Consider the following 17,881-nt stretch of genomic DNA (forward strand, 5'->3'; position numbering starts at 1 on the left):
TCTTTGGCTCTTATCCTTGTTATTGGACAGTGTTTAGTTGAATAAAAAAAAATACAAACATGTTTACAATGTTGGCACTTACAGTTTAAAGACTTTGTTCTGCCTTGGGCCAGCTCAGAGCTGCAGGGGAACAGAAACCAGGCGTAAGTGATGTTCTGTCTGCAAATTACAGCGCTTAACTCCCATGGCCCGTTAACAAATGTAGCACCAAAATGGAGAACCATAATTATTTCATTTGAAGATCATGGCATAAAATATCACTTGTTTGCTGCCGTCAGAATACTATAAATTCCATTTTATGGAACTATATTAATATTGGGACTGTTTAATAGCACAAGATAATCTGAAGTGTTGACCAATTGTATAAGTTAATAATACCACCTCAGGAATTAGCTTGGCTTTTGGAGCATGTGCCCCCAAAGAGTACATGCAATTCCACGTAACATTTTACAGCTAAACATACATTGTTTATAATGATAAATCGTTGATTTATGCTTTTGTGGTTGTACAGTTTGTTCCCATGTAACCTGTTTGTGTTTAATATTTTACCAGATTTCTTGTATTTATTCCACATCATTATGCCTGTAATGTGCAGCTTTGTAATTAGGCACTTGCCTACAGAAAAGAAAAAAAAAAAAACCCACATTTTTTTCCTTCATAATTAATGATTATAAACTATGTAAAACCACTAGTACTGGTACATTTTAATACTTGTTATTTTGTACTGAATTAACCATAGAGGTTGGTTGTGCAATGTTATTTAATGTCGTAATTACTGTAATATCAACATATGGGCCCCATCTGCACACTCTTGTGAAGAATAGAAAGTTCATTAAGAAATTGTCACTTTAAAAAATAAAAATTAAAAAAAAAGCTGTGGTAAACTCTGTAACCCTAAGTTAGAAGGCTGTAAGTGTAGTAAATGTGCCATTCTCTAATGGCTTCTTGACCGAGATGGACTTTACATACTGTACTGTGATGTAGCTTTCCTATGTAACGGTTATGTTCGGAAATGGACGTGTATTGTTGCCTTAGAAAAAGGGTGGTGTTTGGAAAGAAAGAACTGTAGCCCCTTTTTTTTTTTTATCTGATGTTCATGGAAACAAAATCTGATGCAAGTCATCTTGATTCACTGGTGCACTCTATTAAAACTTACTTGAACAGTTCTCATACTAAAATACTTGTTGTTTGCCCTTTATAAAAGCACAAGAATTACTGCAGGTAGCAAAATAGTCTAAAGGTATACAGGCTTCAGCTTCTACACTGTGTGAATTCAGGATTAGCATTGCATTGCTTCTGTGCTCTCCAGGCGACAGTATCAGTGGTTTAAGCACTTCTTAGAAATGGATGGCCAGGAGCTTTTCCAGAAATTCACCAAAAACCAGCCTCCGGAGGGAGTTGTGTATCTGCTCAATTGACTTGTAAGTGTCTATGAATGTTCAATTATCCTTGAAAATACACCACGGGAACATAACCATGATGTTAATCCACGATCATGTATGACCTTAGTCACAAAAGAAACACCTTTGCTTTTTTGGAAGGTTCAGTGGAAAAAATATAGGTCATGCTGTGAGGCGGTAGATTAAGTGCTTAGGCTAGCTTCCCGCTTTACGTGCCCTGTTTTTACACGGCTAACTTTGCCCTACATTGCTGCTGGTTTTCAGTGCTTCACGCAACTAGCGATGTATTAATGCTCCACAAAACACAGATAGCGTTTCACAGGGACAGAGGTTACAAATTTTAGTTCAACTCCCATGACACACGGCACCCCAAAGTGCCAATTTAATGTTTCTGTATATGCACAGTTTGCAAATGATGTTATTTCCAGTAGCTGGCAACAGCGTGAAGTTGCCCCAATTCCCAAACCCCGCTGACCTCTTTCCTCCTGCTGCCCTGTTGGAAGATGAGCTGTGACCACCTTATGCTCCCTCTAGCAAATATACCAAGTGCTTCAGCGAGGGCATGATCTGAGTGTGAAAGGTGTAGCTCCACCTAAACGCACCGTTTGGCTTTCCACATCTCCTGTTCCTGGCAGGAATAACACAGGAAGATACAATAGACTTTTTCAGAACTTCTGGTTTTAGTGGCAAGCAGAATGTGCTTGGTATGGAAAGCAGGGAGATGTTGCATATTGAATCCTCAGTGCCTGTTTTTTGTGTCCCTCAACAGCTGCTTTGTTACGTACCTGTTATGTGTAAGTTACTCCTTGGGTAAGAGTGGGATGTGAACATTTAGATCTGAAATGCAACTTGACTTTCACATGGGAGGCTTTTTACCAGCGCAGCTTTAACTTGAGGAATCTGAAAGACAGTTAAATGCCACATCGTGTTCCACAGCTCCGGGAAGGGATAGGGATGTCTCGGATCTTCTGAGGGTTTACGCATTCAATTGTAATTTCTTGGCAGTGTTTCTAGGGGGTGTTTGGGGTGGGTGGGGGGTGAGCGGTCAGATTACCACATGCTTCTGCTGGTTGGGGGTTGGGTTTTTGTTTTACTTCTTTAAGGTATACAGATGCTTCCAAACTAAGTAGGTCCCTTTTCATGCAGTCCAATTTAAAACATTACAATGTGTATATGTATAGCCAATGAAAGGACTATAAATGTTCACTACTGCTTCTGTGGGTTGAAAATAATGTTTGAGAACCAAGTGGCATCATTAACACTATACAGTTAGAACGATGCTAACATTCCATGAGCTGTTAGACGTGAGACTTTTGATACCTGGTGTCATGCACCAAAGGGGTACCTTGGACATCTTAATCTTGGAACACGTTGTGATTCCCCTGACGCCACGCAAATGGAGACTAACTCTTAATCGAGATGAATTCTCTGGGGTTTTGATCGTTGAACTGTGGAAAATGAAACGAACTCGTGAGGTATGAACCCAGTCTGTGGGGAAAGGCCTGCCCTTCTTGAGAAGACACGTCCTCTTTTTCACTATCTTTGCACTTCTCGTTTAGGGGCAAAGTATACATTCAGTAATGGATCTATGTATAGAAAACCTAGGCATAAACACTTTTCAAAGCCCCAGAAAAATATTTAATGTGGGTTTTTTCTTTACAATTTTTCAAGCTAGCTTGAGGTTAATAAGATGAAAGATCCCATGCAACAGCTGCTTACAGGTTATTGGTATTTTATTTCTTGATGCTGCTACTTAATCAGCATCAAGCAATTACTTCATCCCTCAAACTACCTAAGAAAGTAGCACATTAAAATCTACAGCAGTGTATCAGAGCATGCAAAACTTAACTCCTCTACCTTGCTGCTTCAGGCATGAGACAGGAGCTACGGTGCTACTCCGTTTCTGTGTCTCTGCAGCGTCTAGGACATACCTGCACCTCCTGAACGCAGGCAAGCTCAGCATCTGGCTCCAGGAGGTGGGGGAGAGAACGGGGGGGGGCGGGCTCAGAAATGGGCCCCGCAGGCTCTGCGCGCACGGTCTGTCGTAGGTCTCCGTTTGGGACGGGTACTCAGAGCATGAAACCCTGTCCTGGGGTTAGCTCTCCACCTCGGGAGATTTAAATTAAAAACCTGATGATGGTAACAGCAGTGGTGACGCCTTTCATATAAAATAGGGGAAGGGACAGAGCGCTTTTCCCATAGTGACAGACCTGAGACTTAGCTCACGTCTTTCACCCTTCAGAGGGCCGGCCAAGCTGTCCGCTGGCTTTCTGGCTGGAGCTGTGACAGTGGTGAAACCCCATCCTTGGGGCAGAGGACTACGCTAGGTGCAGGATTTACTTCCTGGATGTTAAGGGCGCACAGGTTCAAGGCTTTGTTCCTCGGTAAGAAAAATCCACAGTAAAGGATTAGTCTGTCCCCTTGTTGCACCTGCTTCTCCAAAGTATTTGTCTATATATGAAATGTTGATAAATATACCGTTTTAATAAATGATATCCATCCTCCCTATACAATTTTGCTTTTCTTGATCTACCCCAGCCACACGAACACCTCTCAGGCAGCGCAGCGCTTACACTGCAGCCCGGCAGCTGCAGAGATGCGTGGCGCTCAGCCTCCCCCGCACCTGGGCAAAAACTTTGCCTTTAAATGGAGGCTTTGGTACTTTCCTCTTGGCCTGGGATAGCAGAACGGTGCCCTGGAGATGCTGGTCACTCAAGGCTGTAAGTAGGAACAGTTTCATAGAGGAATTACCAGGGAGTTTGGGGGGTTTTTTCGGACGGGAAAACAGCGTGATGTCCCGAACCCGCTGCTGGCGTGGAGCGGTGCGTGCGGTGCCGGGGAAGGAGCCATTCCAGTGTTTCTCCGGTGGTCGCGGCGTGGGAGGCCACCGCTAGCGACAGGGTGGGCTTCCCTCCTCCTGAGCTGACGGGAGGCGAGTCCCGGGCTTCCCTCAGCAACTCCCCGCTTCCCCAGCAAGGCGAGACACGGTTTTCCGTTCCAGAGCCGCGGCGGGGCCGGGGGTGGAGGAGTCGGTGCCCGACGCCGCGGCTCCGCCACCCCTCGCCCCGGGCCGGCTTCCACGGGCACGGCCCGCACGGCGGCGGGGGCCGGGGCGCCTCTTCCCGCGACCGTCCCGCCCCGGGGAGGGGGCAGCGCCCGCCTCCGGCCACACCTGTGGCGCAGCGGCGGAGGAAGCGGCCGGAGGTCCGCGCAGACGGCTCGGCGCCCGGCGGCACCATGACGGTGGGTGCGCGGCTGGGCGTCAAGGCGAGGGGCAGGTACTCCCGCCGCGGGCCCGGTGACGACCAGGTCTCCATCCTGCCCGGCGAGGAGGAGGCGGAGGAAGCGGCGGCGGCTGGGGGCAGCGCGGGGGCCCCGCGGGCGGCGGCGCTGGAGGAGGAGGAGGAGGAGGAGGGCGCTGCCTCCAGGAAGGTGCGCTTCGCCCTCCTGCCCGACTCCTACGAGCCCCTGCGCCCGCCGCGGGCCGGCAGCAAGCGGCCCTACGGGAAACGGCTGAAGAAGTACGGCAAGGTGAGGGCAGAGCGCTCCCGGACCGGCCGCCGACGCCGTTGCCCGGGGCAGCCGGAGCGGGGAGGGAGGGAGGGCGGGCGGGCAGCGGGGTCCGGGCAGCGTGTTTTCCGAGGGGCTCTCGGAAGTCCCGCTTGTCCCTCAGGCAGTTCGGGCGTCGGTGCTTGGCTCCGAGGCGGGGGTCAGCCCGCTGGCTTGCTCCTGCTCCTGCTCCTGCCGGGGAGGAGCCGCTCCTGCCGGGGAAGGCGCGACACGGACCCTCGCCTGGATCAGAGAGTAGAAAATCTGCCGTTTCGGAGTGAAAACGACACTAAGCTGATCCATGTGACGGGTACTTTGCCTTTCTTTGTTCTGCATTTCCCTCGGCGTCATTGTTTTGACACCATTCCTTAAAAGTTCCAGTTAATTGGCCTGCCTTTTTCTTTCTTCTACTGAAGTGACCGAAAGAAAGGGCAGTAACATCCCTCCAGGACGCTCATTTGCCAGTTTACCTTCTAGTGTTCCCGGAAAAATCACTGCTGTGAGTTAAAATAAAAATGCAACGTGTTCTTCATTGTATAACTACTATTTTGGAGCGAAATCGGTCTTTTGCTTTCCTGTGTGGAAAGTCCCAAGTCCTGCAGTCTGGTGGTTTATTTGGATGTTTGGGGTTTTTTATCCCTGGAGGGTGGGTGGTGCCTTTGATTACAAAAGTCCTGTTTGGAAGAATTCGATTATTTTTCTGGTGTTCATGTCACTTAAACACAGCTCAGCTATGTCTTGGATATTTTAGCAAAAACCAGTTTCTGTGTTAGCAGGAAAAACCTGTCTGGTGTCGGGAATCTTTTCCTACTGGAGAGATTACAGACGGCAGTACAAGACATGCCTTTCTGCTGCGTTCTTTAAAAAAATGATGATTTTGGTAAAGATATGCTTGCTATGTCTGACATGCAGAAAATGCTGGTTAGCTTGGCAAAGTTACTTGCTTTTAAAATTCACAAGAGTTTACAGCTGACAGCATAGTCATGAGCCTCCCACAAATACTACTGCTGCCTAAAGAGATGAATCGACTATTCCGTTCTTCCGGGATGGATTTGATACTTCAGGTTCCCAACGCTGGGATTTCCAACCACCTGTAGTATGAAGCAGTCTCAAGCCCGAAGAGCTTCCAGCGTAGGCTTGATTTATACAGAGCAGTTTTGTGAGCATGGTTACGGCGCAGCAGTTCATAAATTTGCTGATGTGCTATTGCTATAGGTGCTGTTGGTATAAGGGCGCTTATACTAGCGTTTTGAGCACCAGGTAGTCCTTGAACACTGCATATTCCCTTTTGCATTGGTCAGACAACATCCCCACGGGGAACGTTTGCCAGCTTGGCTTTGACAGTAAAGAGCAACTCGTGAAAGCATTGGTGAGGTCTGGGTAGGTAAGTTGCAGGGATACGGTGCAGGGAGGAGGAATGAAGTCACCAGTGTGACATAGTAGGACGAGGGCAGATGTGGGAAGGGAAAGCCCTGCGCCTCCTCTATCCTCAGGCTCTGCCCCTGGGCTCCAGCTGCCTTTTTATTTTGCCATCCTAACTCCCTTCAAGTAAGTTTCCATAGGAGTAAATACAGCAAAATTCAGCTACGTAGTGGCATCGTGACAGCTGAAGGTTTTCACGTGCCAGTACCGCTGTAATCCAGCTTTAAGAAATCCTAGGAATATCGTAGATATTGACTGGATTTCACAGATTTAAAAGTATATCCTCTGTTTCAGTGTTTTTCATGTTACAGGAGATGATTTTGATCTAGTCCCAAGCCACCATAAAGCGTTACTAACAGTTACTTCTCGTGTTCCTCCCAAACTGACCACATTACATTAATTCCCCAGCCATGTGAGCAAAAACTAGCAAGAGTGAAATTAAAATTAGTTTAAGGTTTTTAGTTTAAATTATCTGTAGCAAGTTATCTCTAATGCAGTACACAGATGAGTTCTTGAATGTTTACAGATGTGAAAGTGGGTCAAAACAGTCGTATTTTGTCCAAAAAAATCTTGTTTTGACAAAAAGCAATGAAATTTCCATGGAGGTATTCTCAGTGATTTATTGCCTTCTTGTTCAGCTCTAGTTTTAACAGCTTATGTGCTTTTAAGAGTTACTAATGTACTTAGAACATGTGTGCAGGGTAAACACGTACCTCTACAAACTAGGTATGAATTTAAACTAATTTTATTCTTGAATAGAAGCCCACGTAAAAGCCTGGCTTCCTGCGGAGGCTGCATCCGTTCGCTTTAACTATACTCTGTGGGTGTGTATTTTCTGTATAAAAATAGATGGTAAAATGTTGTTCCATGCTCAAGCCTTCATTAGCTGTGGGAGAAGTTAATTTTCTGGGTTGGTGACATTGGCTGTCAGAACGATTTTATGTGAAGGTATTTTCTATCACCTCTCTTTTTTTTTGCTTTTTTTCTTTTCTTTTTTTAAATCCCCTTCTCCCATCTCTCTCCACAGAACGTCGGCAAAGCTCTGCAGAAGGGATGCCACTACTTGGTGGTTGGCCTGCAAGGATTAGCGACGGCTTATTCTGCTCCCTTTGGAGTGGCAGCTCAGGTGGCATCCTTCATCCGCTAGCGCAGCTCCGCACGCCCCACCGGGGAGGATGTGAGGCCATTGCTGCTTTCTTGGAATTAAATCTGAGACCCGCATCTGAGAAACCCCTTGGACAAACAGTCCCAGCCCCGAGCACCTCCGCCAGCCCCTTCCCCCGGACTGAGTGCTCTACTCTGCAAAAACTTCCGGCGCTTTATGAAATCAGATCGGGTCAAAGAAATGCAAGGATGAGGAAATAATCTGCGATTAATTGAGCTGAAGTTTGTTCTTGGACGCGAGTTGGTTTTCTAGAGCTTTGTGCTATGCGTGGAAGGGAGCCAAGGACGGATGGAAAAGCAAGTAGATGAGGGAGAGAGAAATGAAGGAAAATAGAGGATGGGGGGGGTGGAGTTCTGAGTCTGGCTAGTGAAAGGAATTGTCAAAGCAGTGGAGGAAGCAGATAACAAGGGATCAGGAAAAGGTAGTCTTTGGTTTTCTGATGTCTCTTTTCTTTTCCCGAGAGGGTTAAGATTGTGAGCATACTTAAAAATATACTTGGATATAAATGGACTATGGTCTGAGACACGGAGAGCTTTGCTGCATCACGTCTATTCATTTTAAACACTGGAAATAATGAGCCTTTAAATCTTAAGACTGATGTAAAAATCCAGAAAGAAAATGAGGTGTGTTTGTCTTCTGATTTTGGGGCATTAAAGGGTCACTGTGATTAACACTTTAAACTTTTCCTCTGCTGCTGTCAAACCTGTATATGTATTTTTATTTTTTTTTTACTGAAAATGGAGTTTATATCTGACATACCTGACTCTAGAAGCTGGGGCTGTAAGAACACCCAGTTCTGTGGTAGTCAGCAGACAAGAAAATGGATTACCAGCTGCATCTGAGGAAAAACTACATCCAGCATTTTGTATAAGAATGTACAACTGTTTTGTGTAAGAATGGAGCCAAATAACCTGCCAGCTCCATCTTCATTTCCGTAGGTGGAAGTTGTAGCTAGAGAATGTCAACATCAGATGGCTCAGCTCGGCGGTGTGGATGGAGCAGCTTCCATGTCACACCTCCAGGGATCTCGTATTGATGACACAGGAACAAGGGGGTTTATGGGCCTTCAAAATTCTGTAGGCTTTGGTTTTGCTGGGGGTTTTTTTTCTGTTAGTCTTTTGTGGTAGCAGTAAATGATTTCCTTGTGGGCACTTTCTCTGTATTATAGCTCTTTCTAGTTTTGATAGTGTTTTTGTAACCAAGGAGTTGACTTACCTGGAAAAAAACGCTGTTAATTTGCCTTTTTTTTTTTTTTTCCCTTTTTTGAGTGAATGGGTTCACATGTCTTAGCAAACCACACTGTATTTCTTTTAAATGTAGCAAATGAAACAAGGGTGGGTGGTGGGTTTTTTTTTTTTAATGCTCATTTCTAACTGGACTGTAAATAAAAGTAATGTGATCCACATCTTGTGTTTCCCTACAAGCATAAGTAAGCGCAGAAAGGAGGTTTTTCTCAGCAGTGGCCCGAGCAGCGAGGGGAAGCTGCAGTGTAAACTTCCCCGTGTTGTTCTGGCTGCGGCCTCAGCCCTCGCCTAGAAGGACGCACGCGGTTGTAGCCCCGACCGTATGGCAATGCTCAGGAAAGGCAAGGTGCGGAGATGAGGCTGTAGAGGATCTAAGGCTGCACGAGCTGGGGTAGGAATAGCCACAAAGGGATTTCGCTCATTGATTTTTGTGCCTTTAGTTGTTTCTCTTGAACTTCCCTGTGGGGCCATCCTGTCTGTCCGATCTGCCCCGCCAGCGTGCCAGAGGGTATTGATAACTGCTGTGTCTTCTGCAGTGCCAACAGAGCTGTCCTAAAGCCCGCGTGCCACACCAGCCTGTGTATTTCGGGATTAACTTCAAATTTTGTTCCACCACTCTATATTTTATAGCATGAGTCATTAACAATTTTTTAAAATTACTATAGCAATGTCGGGGGGAATTGCGTCTCCATTTTTCTGTGTGAAATGAGTGTCCATCTATTCGTCCGTGTGTCCCCTGAATAGCAAGACTGCTCCCTCATTGCGACACCCATGGTCCAACCCATTCAGTGCAGGGACTTTCAGCAGAGGTAAACATGAACTTTAGCTTGTGGAACCACTCAGCATAATGGTTACCACAGACTTCTGCCTGCTGACCTCAGGTCTCTGTTCGCCTGGTGCAACTTTAAGGGAATAACCTGATTGCTCTCCGTACAGAACTGGAATGCTAGGTACATGCTGTCTCTGTGTGAGCCTGAGAAAAGAAAAGCTTGATGTATATTGGCGAGTCAGCTTCTGCTGAATGGCGTTTCTAAAGTAGACACCCCCCAAAAAAAAGGAAAGAGAAAGTAAGCTATGCTGTTGCTATAAAACAGCTGGTGATTCATGCCAGACTATTTTCCTTCCTCACTGAACTGATAGTTCTCAACCAAGGCTACCAATTAGTGCTGCTTATCAGTACTCCTTGAGCAGTAATTGACTTCTCAGCTGGTGGAGCCAATGTGTGAGGCCAAGCCTTGGCCTCAGGGTTTGCTACTCTCTTCACCAGCCCAGCTGACACAGCAGCATCTAGAAAATCTGAATCTGGGGGGTGAGGTTCATTTTTCAGCGGGGTGGATGGCAGAGGGCTGTAGTTCCTGTCAATCACGGCAGCGTCCCTGCTGTGCCAGGTCTGGCTTAGCTACAATGCAAACAGGTGGGACAGGGCAGATCCTGCAGCGCTGATGCTAAACATCGTCTCGGTGCTGTGAGAGACAAGAGCAAATATTCCCTGACTCACTTGGCATCGCGTGGCAGGTCATCCTGCTCAGCGGACAAGAAATGGCAACCTCCGTCTGAAGCAGAGCTGTTGTGCTGGAAGTCTGCAAGTGACTCAGAGGAGAGCGAGATGTCGGTGACGGTGAGGAGGCTGGGCTCCCCGGTGCAGCTTTGATGGCGTGCCAAGCCAGGAGGGCAGTCCGGCATGAACGCTCGGCTTCTGCACAGGCTTTACGTGCTCTTGGCGAGGCTGGCCTTGGAGGAGCCACTCCAGCAGGGAGAGCTTTCAACTCACGCCTGCAAGCAGGCTCTTTTATTAAAATGGGCTTGTCTGCAGCTTGCTTCCAGGTTCCTTTTAGGAATAAAATGGACATTTGACCCTCTTGTTGACAAAGGTAGGATGTGGTGAATATTGCTGCTGGATGAAATGTGTTCCTCCCTTCAGGCACCTTTACCATCCCTTCACCATGCAGGTTTTTGTTTTCGGTGGTGTGTTACTGTGCTGTCTGGTTCCCTTCAGATTTCTACCCACCTTTCACCATGTTTTATAACAAAGAGCAGGATAAGTAAGTTCAGGAAGCTGAATACATGCAAGAGTGGTGAGAAGTAGTCAACTTGTCCAAGCTTCTCTCAGAAATGAACAGCCTGGCAAGTCACTTTTCCATTAAATGCCTGGCTATTCCTTGTGCCTGCTCGATGAGTCACAGAGCAGAATAAAGCTTATTTCTGCTGTTTTTGCCAGAGCATTTAATTACTGCTCTGGCTTGCCGTAAGCTCTGAGGAAGTGGCAGAGGACTCACAGCTATTGTCCTTTGTCCTGCAATGTTAGCAGCAAGGAAGCACTCTGGCACAGCTTGCTTTTGAAGTGGTGTAACTGAGGACAGCCATACCACGCCACACCACGTCACTTCGGTGCTTCCAGGGCTTTGCCAGTCCCAGGCCAAGTGTCACTTCAGGGATGAGTGACCCTTCTGCCCTCTGCCTGTCTGTGAGACTGACAAGGGGGCAGGTTTTGTCTTGGGGTGCTATAAAACCAGTCGTCTCTTTTTTCTGTATGCCGAGTCCCTTGTTAGATAGGCACTGGCCTCTTCTGAGACAAAACTGGCCCTAAAATCCGTACCAAGTTGCTGCAGTTACCTGTACACAGTCTGCTTTGGAAATCGTTTTTCTTCAAGGAGCAGCAGAGAACCTGAAGAGCTTGTAGATTAATGAAGATAATTAAAGGGAAGTAATGGAAGCAAATTCTCCTCTTCCTTCTCCTTGTAGGAAAGAGCTATCAGACTGCTAGGCCTGTTTCAGGGTGAAGTCTAGCCTAAGCTCAAAGAGGGTGGTGCTCCTTGAATCCTGCATCACCTACGAGAAGAGGCTCAGGGCTCTGGGCTCCTTTAGCTGGAGGAGGGAAGAAGACCTAGGAGGGACCCGACAGCAGCTTTGCAATACCTAAGAAGGGGTTGTCAACAGGATGGAGTCAGGCTCTTGACTGAGGTCTACAGCCAGACAGCAAGGGGCAATGATCATAAATTGAAACAGGAGTTTCTAGCCAGATATAAGGGGAAAAAAAAATCACTAATATGATAATTAAGCATGAGAAGAGGTTGCCGTAGGAGACTGAGTAGGCTCTGTCCCTGGAGGCTTTCAAGGCATGACTGTACAAAGTGCAGAGCAACCCGGTCTGAGTTCCATGTTGACCCTGCTGTGAGCAGGAGGCTGGAGGAGAGACCTCATGGGGTCCTTCCAGCCTGGGTGACTCTCTGAGGCTACGAGTGGGATCCTGCCATGATGAGCAGAAAGCTTATCTTTATCTACTGTATGGAGATGTAAAAGACGGATATCCTCACCCTTCCGAAAAGCACAGACGCTAAGAATAAACCTTTGCTTCTGACAAGGAGCGACTTGCGAAGGCGGCAGTGCAAACTGCCTGAAGAGCAGTTTGGCCCCCAGCAAAGCTTCCACTGCGTTGCACGATGCCGGCTGAAAAGCAATTGTCCTTTAGTGCCATCTCCTGGGAAAAAAGCAGATTTCCAGCCTCGTCAGCCTGCCCCGCTGTTCTGTCTCACCTCCTGCAGGGATTTCTGCCCTCCCCTAGGCTGGCCTCCCGGTTTGTCCGGACCCATCTTCAGGATGGTGGGTCCCAGCAGCGGAACGTGTGGCTCGGTATACCGGTGTTTCCTACCCCGAGCCTCCTGTTTGCAAGCGTTTCAAATGTAAAGGCATAGCAACGTTGTTCTTGTGTTGTTCGGGTTTGGTTTTTTTTTTTCCTTCAACACCTAAAAATGCATTACACTGCCCTGAGGTTCTTGCTGAGCCCTAAAAACATTCATGAAGTATGCTTCACTGGGGGAAATTGGACCAGCCACGGCCACTTCTTGTTTCTGAATCTCATCCTCCGCTGGAGAAATCCCAGCTGCTTAAGAGAGGACGTGTAATTTCAAACGCCGGAGGAATGGAGGACGGCAGACTGGAATGAGCCCCGCGGGAGCTGCCTGGGACCCCAGCTCCAACACGCTGTCTGTACTTGTCTCCTGATGCTTTCTGTTTTCCCCTACTGCTGCTGCCCATAAAGCAATCCTTGCTGCTGCCTTTCCTGGGACACTAAGCTAGCATCAGATTGCTCCTTCAGCTGTGCCTGAATTACGGTGGGGACTTTCCTGTCCTCGCTGAATCCCATCCTCCCCCGTGATGCCTGCTACACCGTAGCTGCCAAAGTGTGTTAGTCCTTGTGCAGCAGAAAAAATGCACTGCTCCCCAGTGAAGCCTCTCCTTTGGTCCTTCCCTGCTCTCCCAGATGGCATGCAGCTCTACCCTGACTACTCAGATTCCTAAAGCTGCCTGACTCATAGTATATTCACCTGAAGAATCGCATTTACAGAAAATGTAAATGCATTAGTTAATGCTGGGCCGAACATTTGCCTGGAACAGCTATTTCTGTAATGTCCTGGTGGATTTAGAGAGACTGAATTTGAACATTTGACTAGAGGAAAAAGACAATTTTCAATTCATCTTCCTATATGACTGGACAGTGAACAAAGTAGCCTACCGACATGTCTGGCTGCTATGTATTTATGGATCCTCTGCATAGGAAAAGCCTCACAAAAAAGATCCCTTTCTCTCATTGCTCTGGCTCCATTAAAAGGCATCTATCATTAATGATTCTATTTTTAATTCTATCATCGCCAATTATTCGCCTGAGATTTTACTGAGCTCATTTCTAGCGCATGACTCACTGAACTCTGATTTCCTTGAAGACTGAAAGAGGAAACAGCAATGCTTTTATCCTCCCCTCCTCTCTATGAGGGAATCTTTCGAATTCATTGTTTATTCTAAGTTTGGAAGAAGGATATAATTTGTGTGTGTATAATACAATTTTTATCATATCTTGTTGAAATCAGCATGGGATGACTGCATACTCAGGCATGTCATTCCCTCATCCCTGCCTTTTGCTGAATTATCAGAGAGTCGGTGGAAAAATAACTGGGATATCCCAGGTGTGGGCATTTGACCCTATTCCTTCACTGAGACAAGCCCAGCCTACATTTAGCTCCATCCTAACACCCTGTCACCTGATCTAGGCCAGCATTTTGCCGTCTTTGTTACTGGGATATATTTTTTCATAATGTCCATCCAAATTACCCCCTTGGTGCAGTATTTTATGCCTTTCCAAACTATAGTACTGTGCACGTAACTAAAGACCTACAAGATCACCAGTCACTTGTCTTTTTTTTCAGTGGAAACAAGTAAAATTCTTTGAATCTTTCCTCGTCATTCACCTTTCTTGCACCTCTGATTGAGCCGTTGTTCTAAGACAGAGTCTAAATTTCTCTCTAGAATAATTATCTCCAATTGCCCCCTGCATCTGAAGGCAGATATGTCATTACTTTCTCTATAAAATCTGTTCCACCTGAAAATTTGTCACGTGGGTGCTTCTCAGCTGACACCATGCTTTTTCAAGATAAGCCGGCATCACCCATGTCCATGCCTGAGAGAGCCTAGCCCCGGTTTGCCATGGGATTGATGCTGCAAATCCTCTATCTGCTCAGATGCATTTTATGCAAATTCAGCCTGAGGTAAGGACCTGGTGTGGAGAGTTTCAGCACATCTGTCCTGAAGTCTGATGAAGTGGTAAGCAATCGAAAACGCGGTCATTTCCTTTTATGTGTGGGTTTACTGTGCCTGCTCTGGCTATGGCAAATACAATTCTGTCAGGCAAGAGGCTGTGTTTGGATTGTAACAAAAGCAGGACCTATGTTTTGTCTGAATGGCTCTGTTCACATTGTTTTACAGCAGAAGGAGTTGGTGGCTCCTAGGTAAGCACAAGTCTGCCTGGGATGGAGGATCACACAGACCTGCCGGTCAAGCTATTTACGGAGGCTTTTTGAGAGGTGCCCAGAGGTATGGGTGAAGAGGGCTTTTCTCAAAGGCTGCAGGCTTAGACCTGAAACATTAAGCCACAACCATGCTCTCTGCAGCTATTTCTAATTTTATGTTCCTTGTATCACAGCAGGAGAGAAGAGATTATGCAGATGCTGCTGCCTTCTGTCATTCCTCTTTAAGCTCCTTCACACTGTAGTCTCCAAGAAGAGTCAGGGCTGGATGTAATAGCTGCTTTTCAGGGCTGGTCTCAACAAAATCTCCTTAGGCTCCATCCAGGCTTGTAGATTTAGGGAATGCAAGTTTAAGGTCCTTCTTGGATTTAGAAATATTTTCTCTAAATTAATAGGTAGTCATTAGGAAAGGTGAGTTATTTCTGAATTCAGTTAACAAGCCTTAAAACTGGCAGAATCTGGTTTGGTTCACCATTGTGCTGCCCATAATGTGTAACTAGGGAGGAGCTGTAGCTATTCACAACACTGTCACACTATATAGGTCCATACTTCTCCAAATTCTCATGCTGGTAAAGTATATATACACTCCAGACCTATTTTCTCTGGCACCCAGGAGAAGGGAGCAAGCAGTAAATCACCCAAAATTTTCTCCTCTTATTCCAAATCCTGTCATTTTGAGGCCTCATAGACTGAAGTTTAGAGGGCAAAAGCTTTCTGCATTTTGTGATTTGCACAGCGGACAGTACTACTAGTGCTCAAGAACTCACAGGAGATAGTTACTCATTTTTGCCTTAATCTTGTGAAAATAACATCAATGTGTGTCAGGAATGCCCATGCTTTTTTAAAAACTTGTGGCCAGCATAATTTTTTTTTTTCATTTATTGCATTTGATGCATTGCTTTCATTGTTAGATTCTAAAACCAGTTTGTGGTTTTGTGTTTTTATCCCTTTAGTTAATTTGTTTCGATTCATGCTTGTAAGCATGGCTTATCAGACAGTGCTCACTAATTAGATGGTCATTGCAGTTTTGTTGAACATTTGCTAATACATTAGATGCCTGGATCCCCTTACAGTGTTTTTCTGCTCCTGTGGGTGCAGTTGCAGATTAAAGATCTCTGTGTGAATTCGATTAAATTACAAAATATTGACTCCATGCTAAATAAGAAGATGAACGGTTATCAAAGAGCACGCAAGGTCTCTCAGTCTGCTCAGCAGGGCTGGCTCTCCTCTCGTGTCTGTGGCAGAGTCATAAAAGTCATCACAAGTAATTATTTTTGACTCAGTGGGTCAATGATTTCAAAGTGGTGGGGGAGGTCTGGTCAAACCAGACCAAGCAGTTTAGCGCCTGTGATTTACCTGGCTCAATGCGGGGGTCCCAGGGGTATGGAGGATGGGGTGTCTCACCATGGGTGAGTGGTCACAGCCCACCTGTGCTGCAGTGGGGATGGCGTATGGTGGGTTCAGGCTTATTGCCACAGCTGCCAGGATCCATGGAGCGAGGAAAGCCTGTGCGTGAGGAGATCAGCCCTGCTGGAGATACCCCTCGAGTCTTCCTTGTGTCGGATCCCTCTCAAGCACACCAGTTCTGCCCCATTTCAAACTGGCCATTTAGGGTTACAAGCGGGAGCAGGATGGGAGGGTTGTACTGGTGAATGGAGGAGGAAATCTGCAGTGCTCAGCATGACTCCATGTCATCCTGGGTGTCTGGGAGGGCTTACAGGGGCCCGTGATCTTGAGGCCAGGGACTCGGTGACTAGGCAGGATGAAAAGGAAGCAACCTTCAGAGGATCTCCGTGTCACAGATGCAAGAGAAGTAACTTATAAAAACACTACTTTACTGAGCAAATTGGGGTTAAGTAGGGGTTTCCAATGACATGGAAGGTGAGCAGGTGGCAGACTATCTCTGCACGTGCCTTGCATGTAGTCCAACAGCAGCACAAGGCTCTGCTGATCAACAGTTAATCTCCAGAATGAGCTGGGCTTGTTCCACGGGCAAATTCAAAATAAACAATAAGTTCTGCTTATCCTTGTGTTGTGGCCTACTTGTAGAATGTAGAAAGGTCTCAAAGCCCATGAATGGCATTAGGGCATGATTTAAACAGAAAAGTGGTGAACAAGAGGGCAAAGGGATTGTCCTCCCTCCTGCCCTTTCCCAAAGCTAATCTTATCAGAGACCTTCACCCCCAAATCCATCAGTAAATTGAGAGTAACAGGGAGCGATCACCCAAGATGGCTGGGAGACCACTCAAGTAATACTGTCCTGATGAGGAATGTAGATGTTACTCCCTTCTGTACCACAGCTGGTGAGGTAGACAGTGTCCCAGCACTGCTGCCTGCCCAGCACCCCTCACCTGAAAGAAGCAGGCAAAGAGATGTGCAACAAAATCAGGTTTATTTCCCTTCTCTGCTGCAGAAACAACTGCACCCCTGTGCTCAGGCAGATGTCTGTCTCTTTAGCACTATTTCCTTCATACTTTCATGCCCACAATCATATCGTGGACCTTTTGGTTGAGGGCTCCTCCATGGACTCCCTTCTTGCCCATGAGGAAGATCAGGGCTTTGGGGGTCTTGCCAATACAGATGGATCTGCTGTCACTGCCCTTGCTTCTGACATCCATCACGTTGTCTTCATCCACCAGCAGGTTGTCACGAATCACACTGCACTTTTTGCCAGCTACGGTGATTCCTGTTAGCAGGAACGTTTTCCGATCCTGGCCCACGATCAAGCCCACTTCTTGAGGTGAGATGGCTGCGAGGAGCCCTCCTGGCTTGGCCGCCCACACGCAGCGATTGTCAAAGAGGCCTATGATAGCCACATCTTCAACATTCCTGTCCGCCAGGATGCTGTTGATGTAGTACTTCCAGTAATCCATCGTCCGAATCTCTCAGAAATGCCCAAGTCTGAGCTTCCCCGTCTTCCCCCTGCTGGGACTTTGGTCTCGGCACACCGATCCTAAAAATTTCAATTTGTTAAGTCCAACCTTCAGATCCCTGCAAGCCTGGATGGGGGGACCTGGGGGAAATCGACAGCCAAGGCTTTTGCTTTGCCTGTCAGGAGAGACCTGTGATGACAGCGGCAATTTGCCACTCCAGTTTGTCACTATTCTATGATGTCATATTTGCCTTGTAGCCGGGTGCCCCACAAAGTGACTTCCCTGCAACCCTGCCAACAAGCGGGAAGCTCTCGGAGGGGGTCTGGCGAGTTTCGTACCAAGCAGACAGCGTGGGCAGATGCCCCAAGGCGGCCAAACAGCATGGGACCCCCACCCCAGCCTGAGGTGCCGCCATTTGCTGACCCCCCCC

The 17,881-nt window shown here is 47.0% G+C and overlaps 2 protein-coding genes across 4 annotated transcripts; one reads left to right on the forward strand and one right to left on the reverse strand.

Moving 5' to 3' along the window:
- Positions 1 to 4,501: 4,501 nt before the first annotated feature.
- Positions 4,502 to 8,216, forward strand: C3H1orf115 (chromosome 3 C1orf115 homolog). 3 transcript variants are annotated; one of them, XR_008576704.1, is made up of 3 exons: positions 4,502 to 4,931; positions 5,074 to 5,259; positions 7,399 to 7,531. XR_008576704.1 is itself a non-coding variant. In XM_054822742.1 (2 exons), exons 1-2 carry the CDS (start codon positions 4,638 to 4,640, stop codon positions 7,516 to 7,518), a joined length of 414 nt encoding a protein of 137 aa, XP_054678717.1. In that variant the 5' UTR covers positions 4,545 to 4,637; the 3' UTR covers positions 7,519 to 8,216. The 3 variants fall into 3 exon arrangements, 1 of the variants encoding a protein (XP_054678717.1); XR_008576703.1 differs by lacking the exon at positions 7,399 to 7,531 and adding an exon at positions 5,366 to 7,364; XM_054822742.1 differs by lacking the exon at positions 5,074 to 5,259 and having other exon boundaries at positions 4,545 to 4,931; positions 7,399 to 8,216.
- An 8,830-nt stretch (positions 8,217 to 17,046) lies between these two features.
- PFN3 (profilin 3) lies at positions 17,047 to 17,852 on the reverse strand. Its single transcript, XM_054821513.1, has one exon. It carries the CDS (start codon positions 17,449 to 17,451, stop codon positions 17,047 to 17,049), a length of 405 nt encoding a protein of 134 aa, XP_054677488.1. The 5' UTR covers positions 17,452 to 17,852.
- Between the last annotated feature and the right edge of the window lie 29 nt (positions 17,853 to 17,881).

The sequence above is a fragment of the Grus americana genome, chromosome 3 (genome assembly GCF_028858705.1).
Source record: "Grus americana isolate bGruAme1 chromosome 3, bGruAme1.mat, whole genome shotgun sequence".
NCBI classification, from domain to species: domain Eukaryota; kingdom Metazoa; phylum Chordata; class Aves; order Gruiformes; family Gruidae; genus Grus; species Grus americana.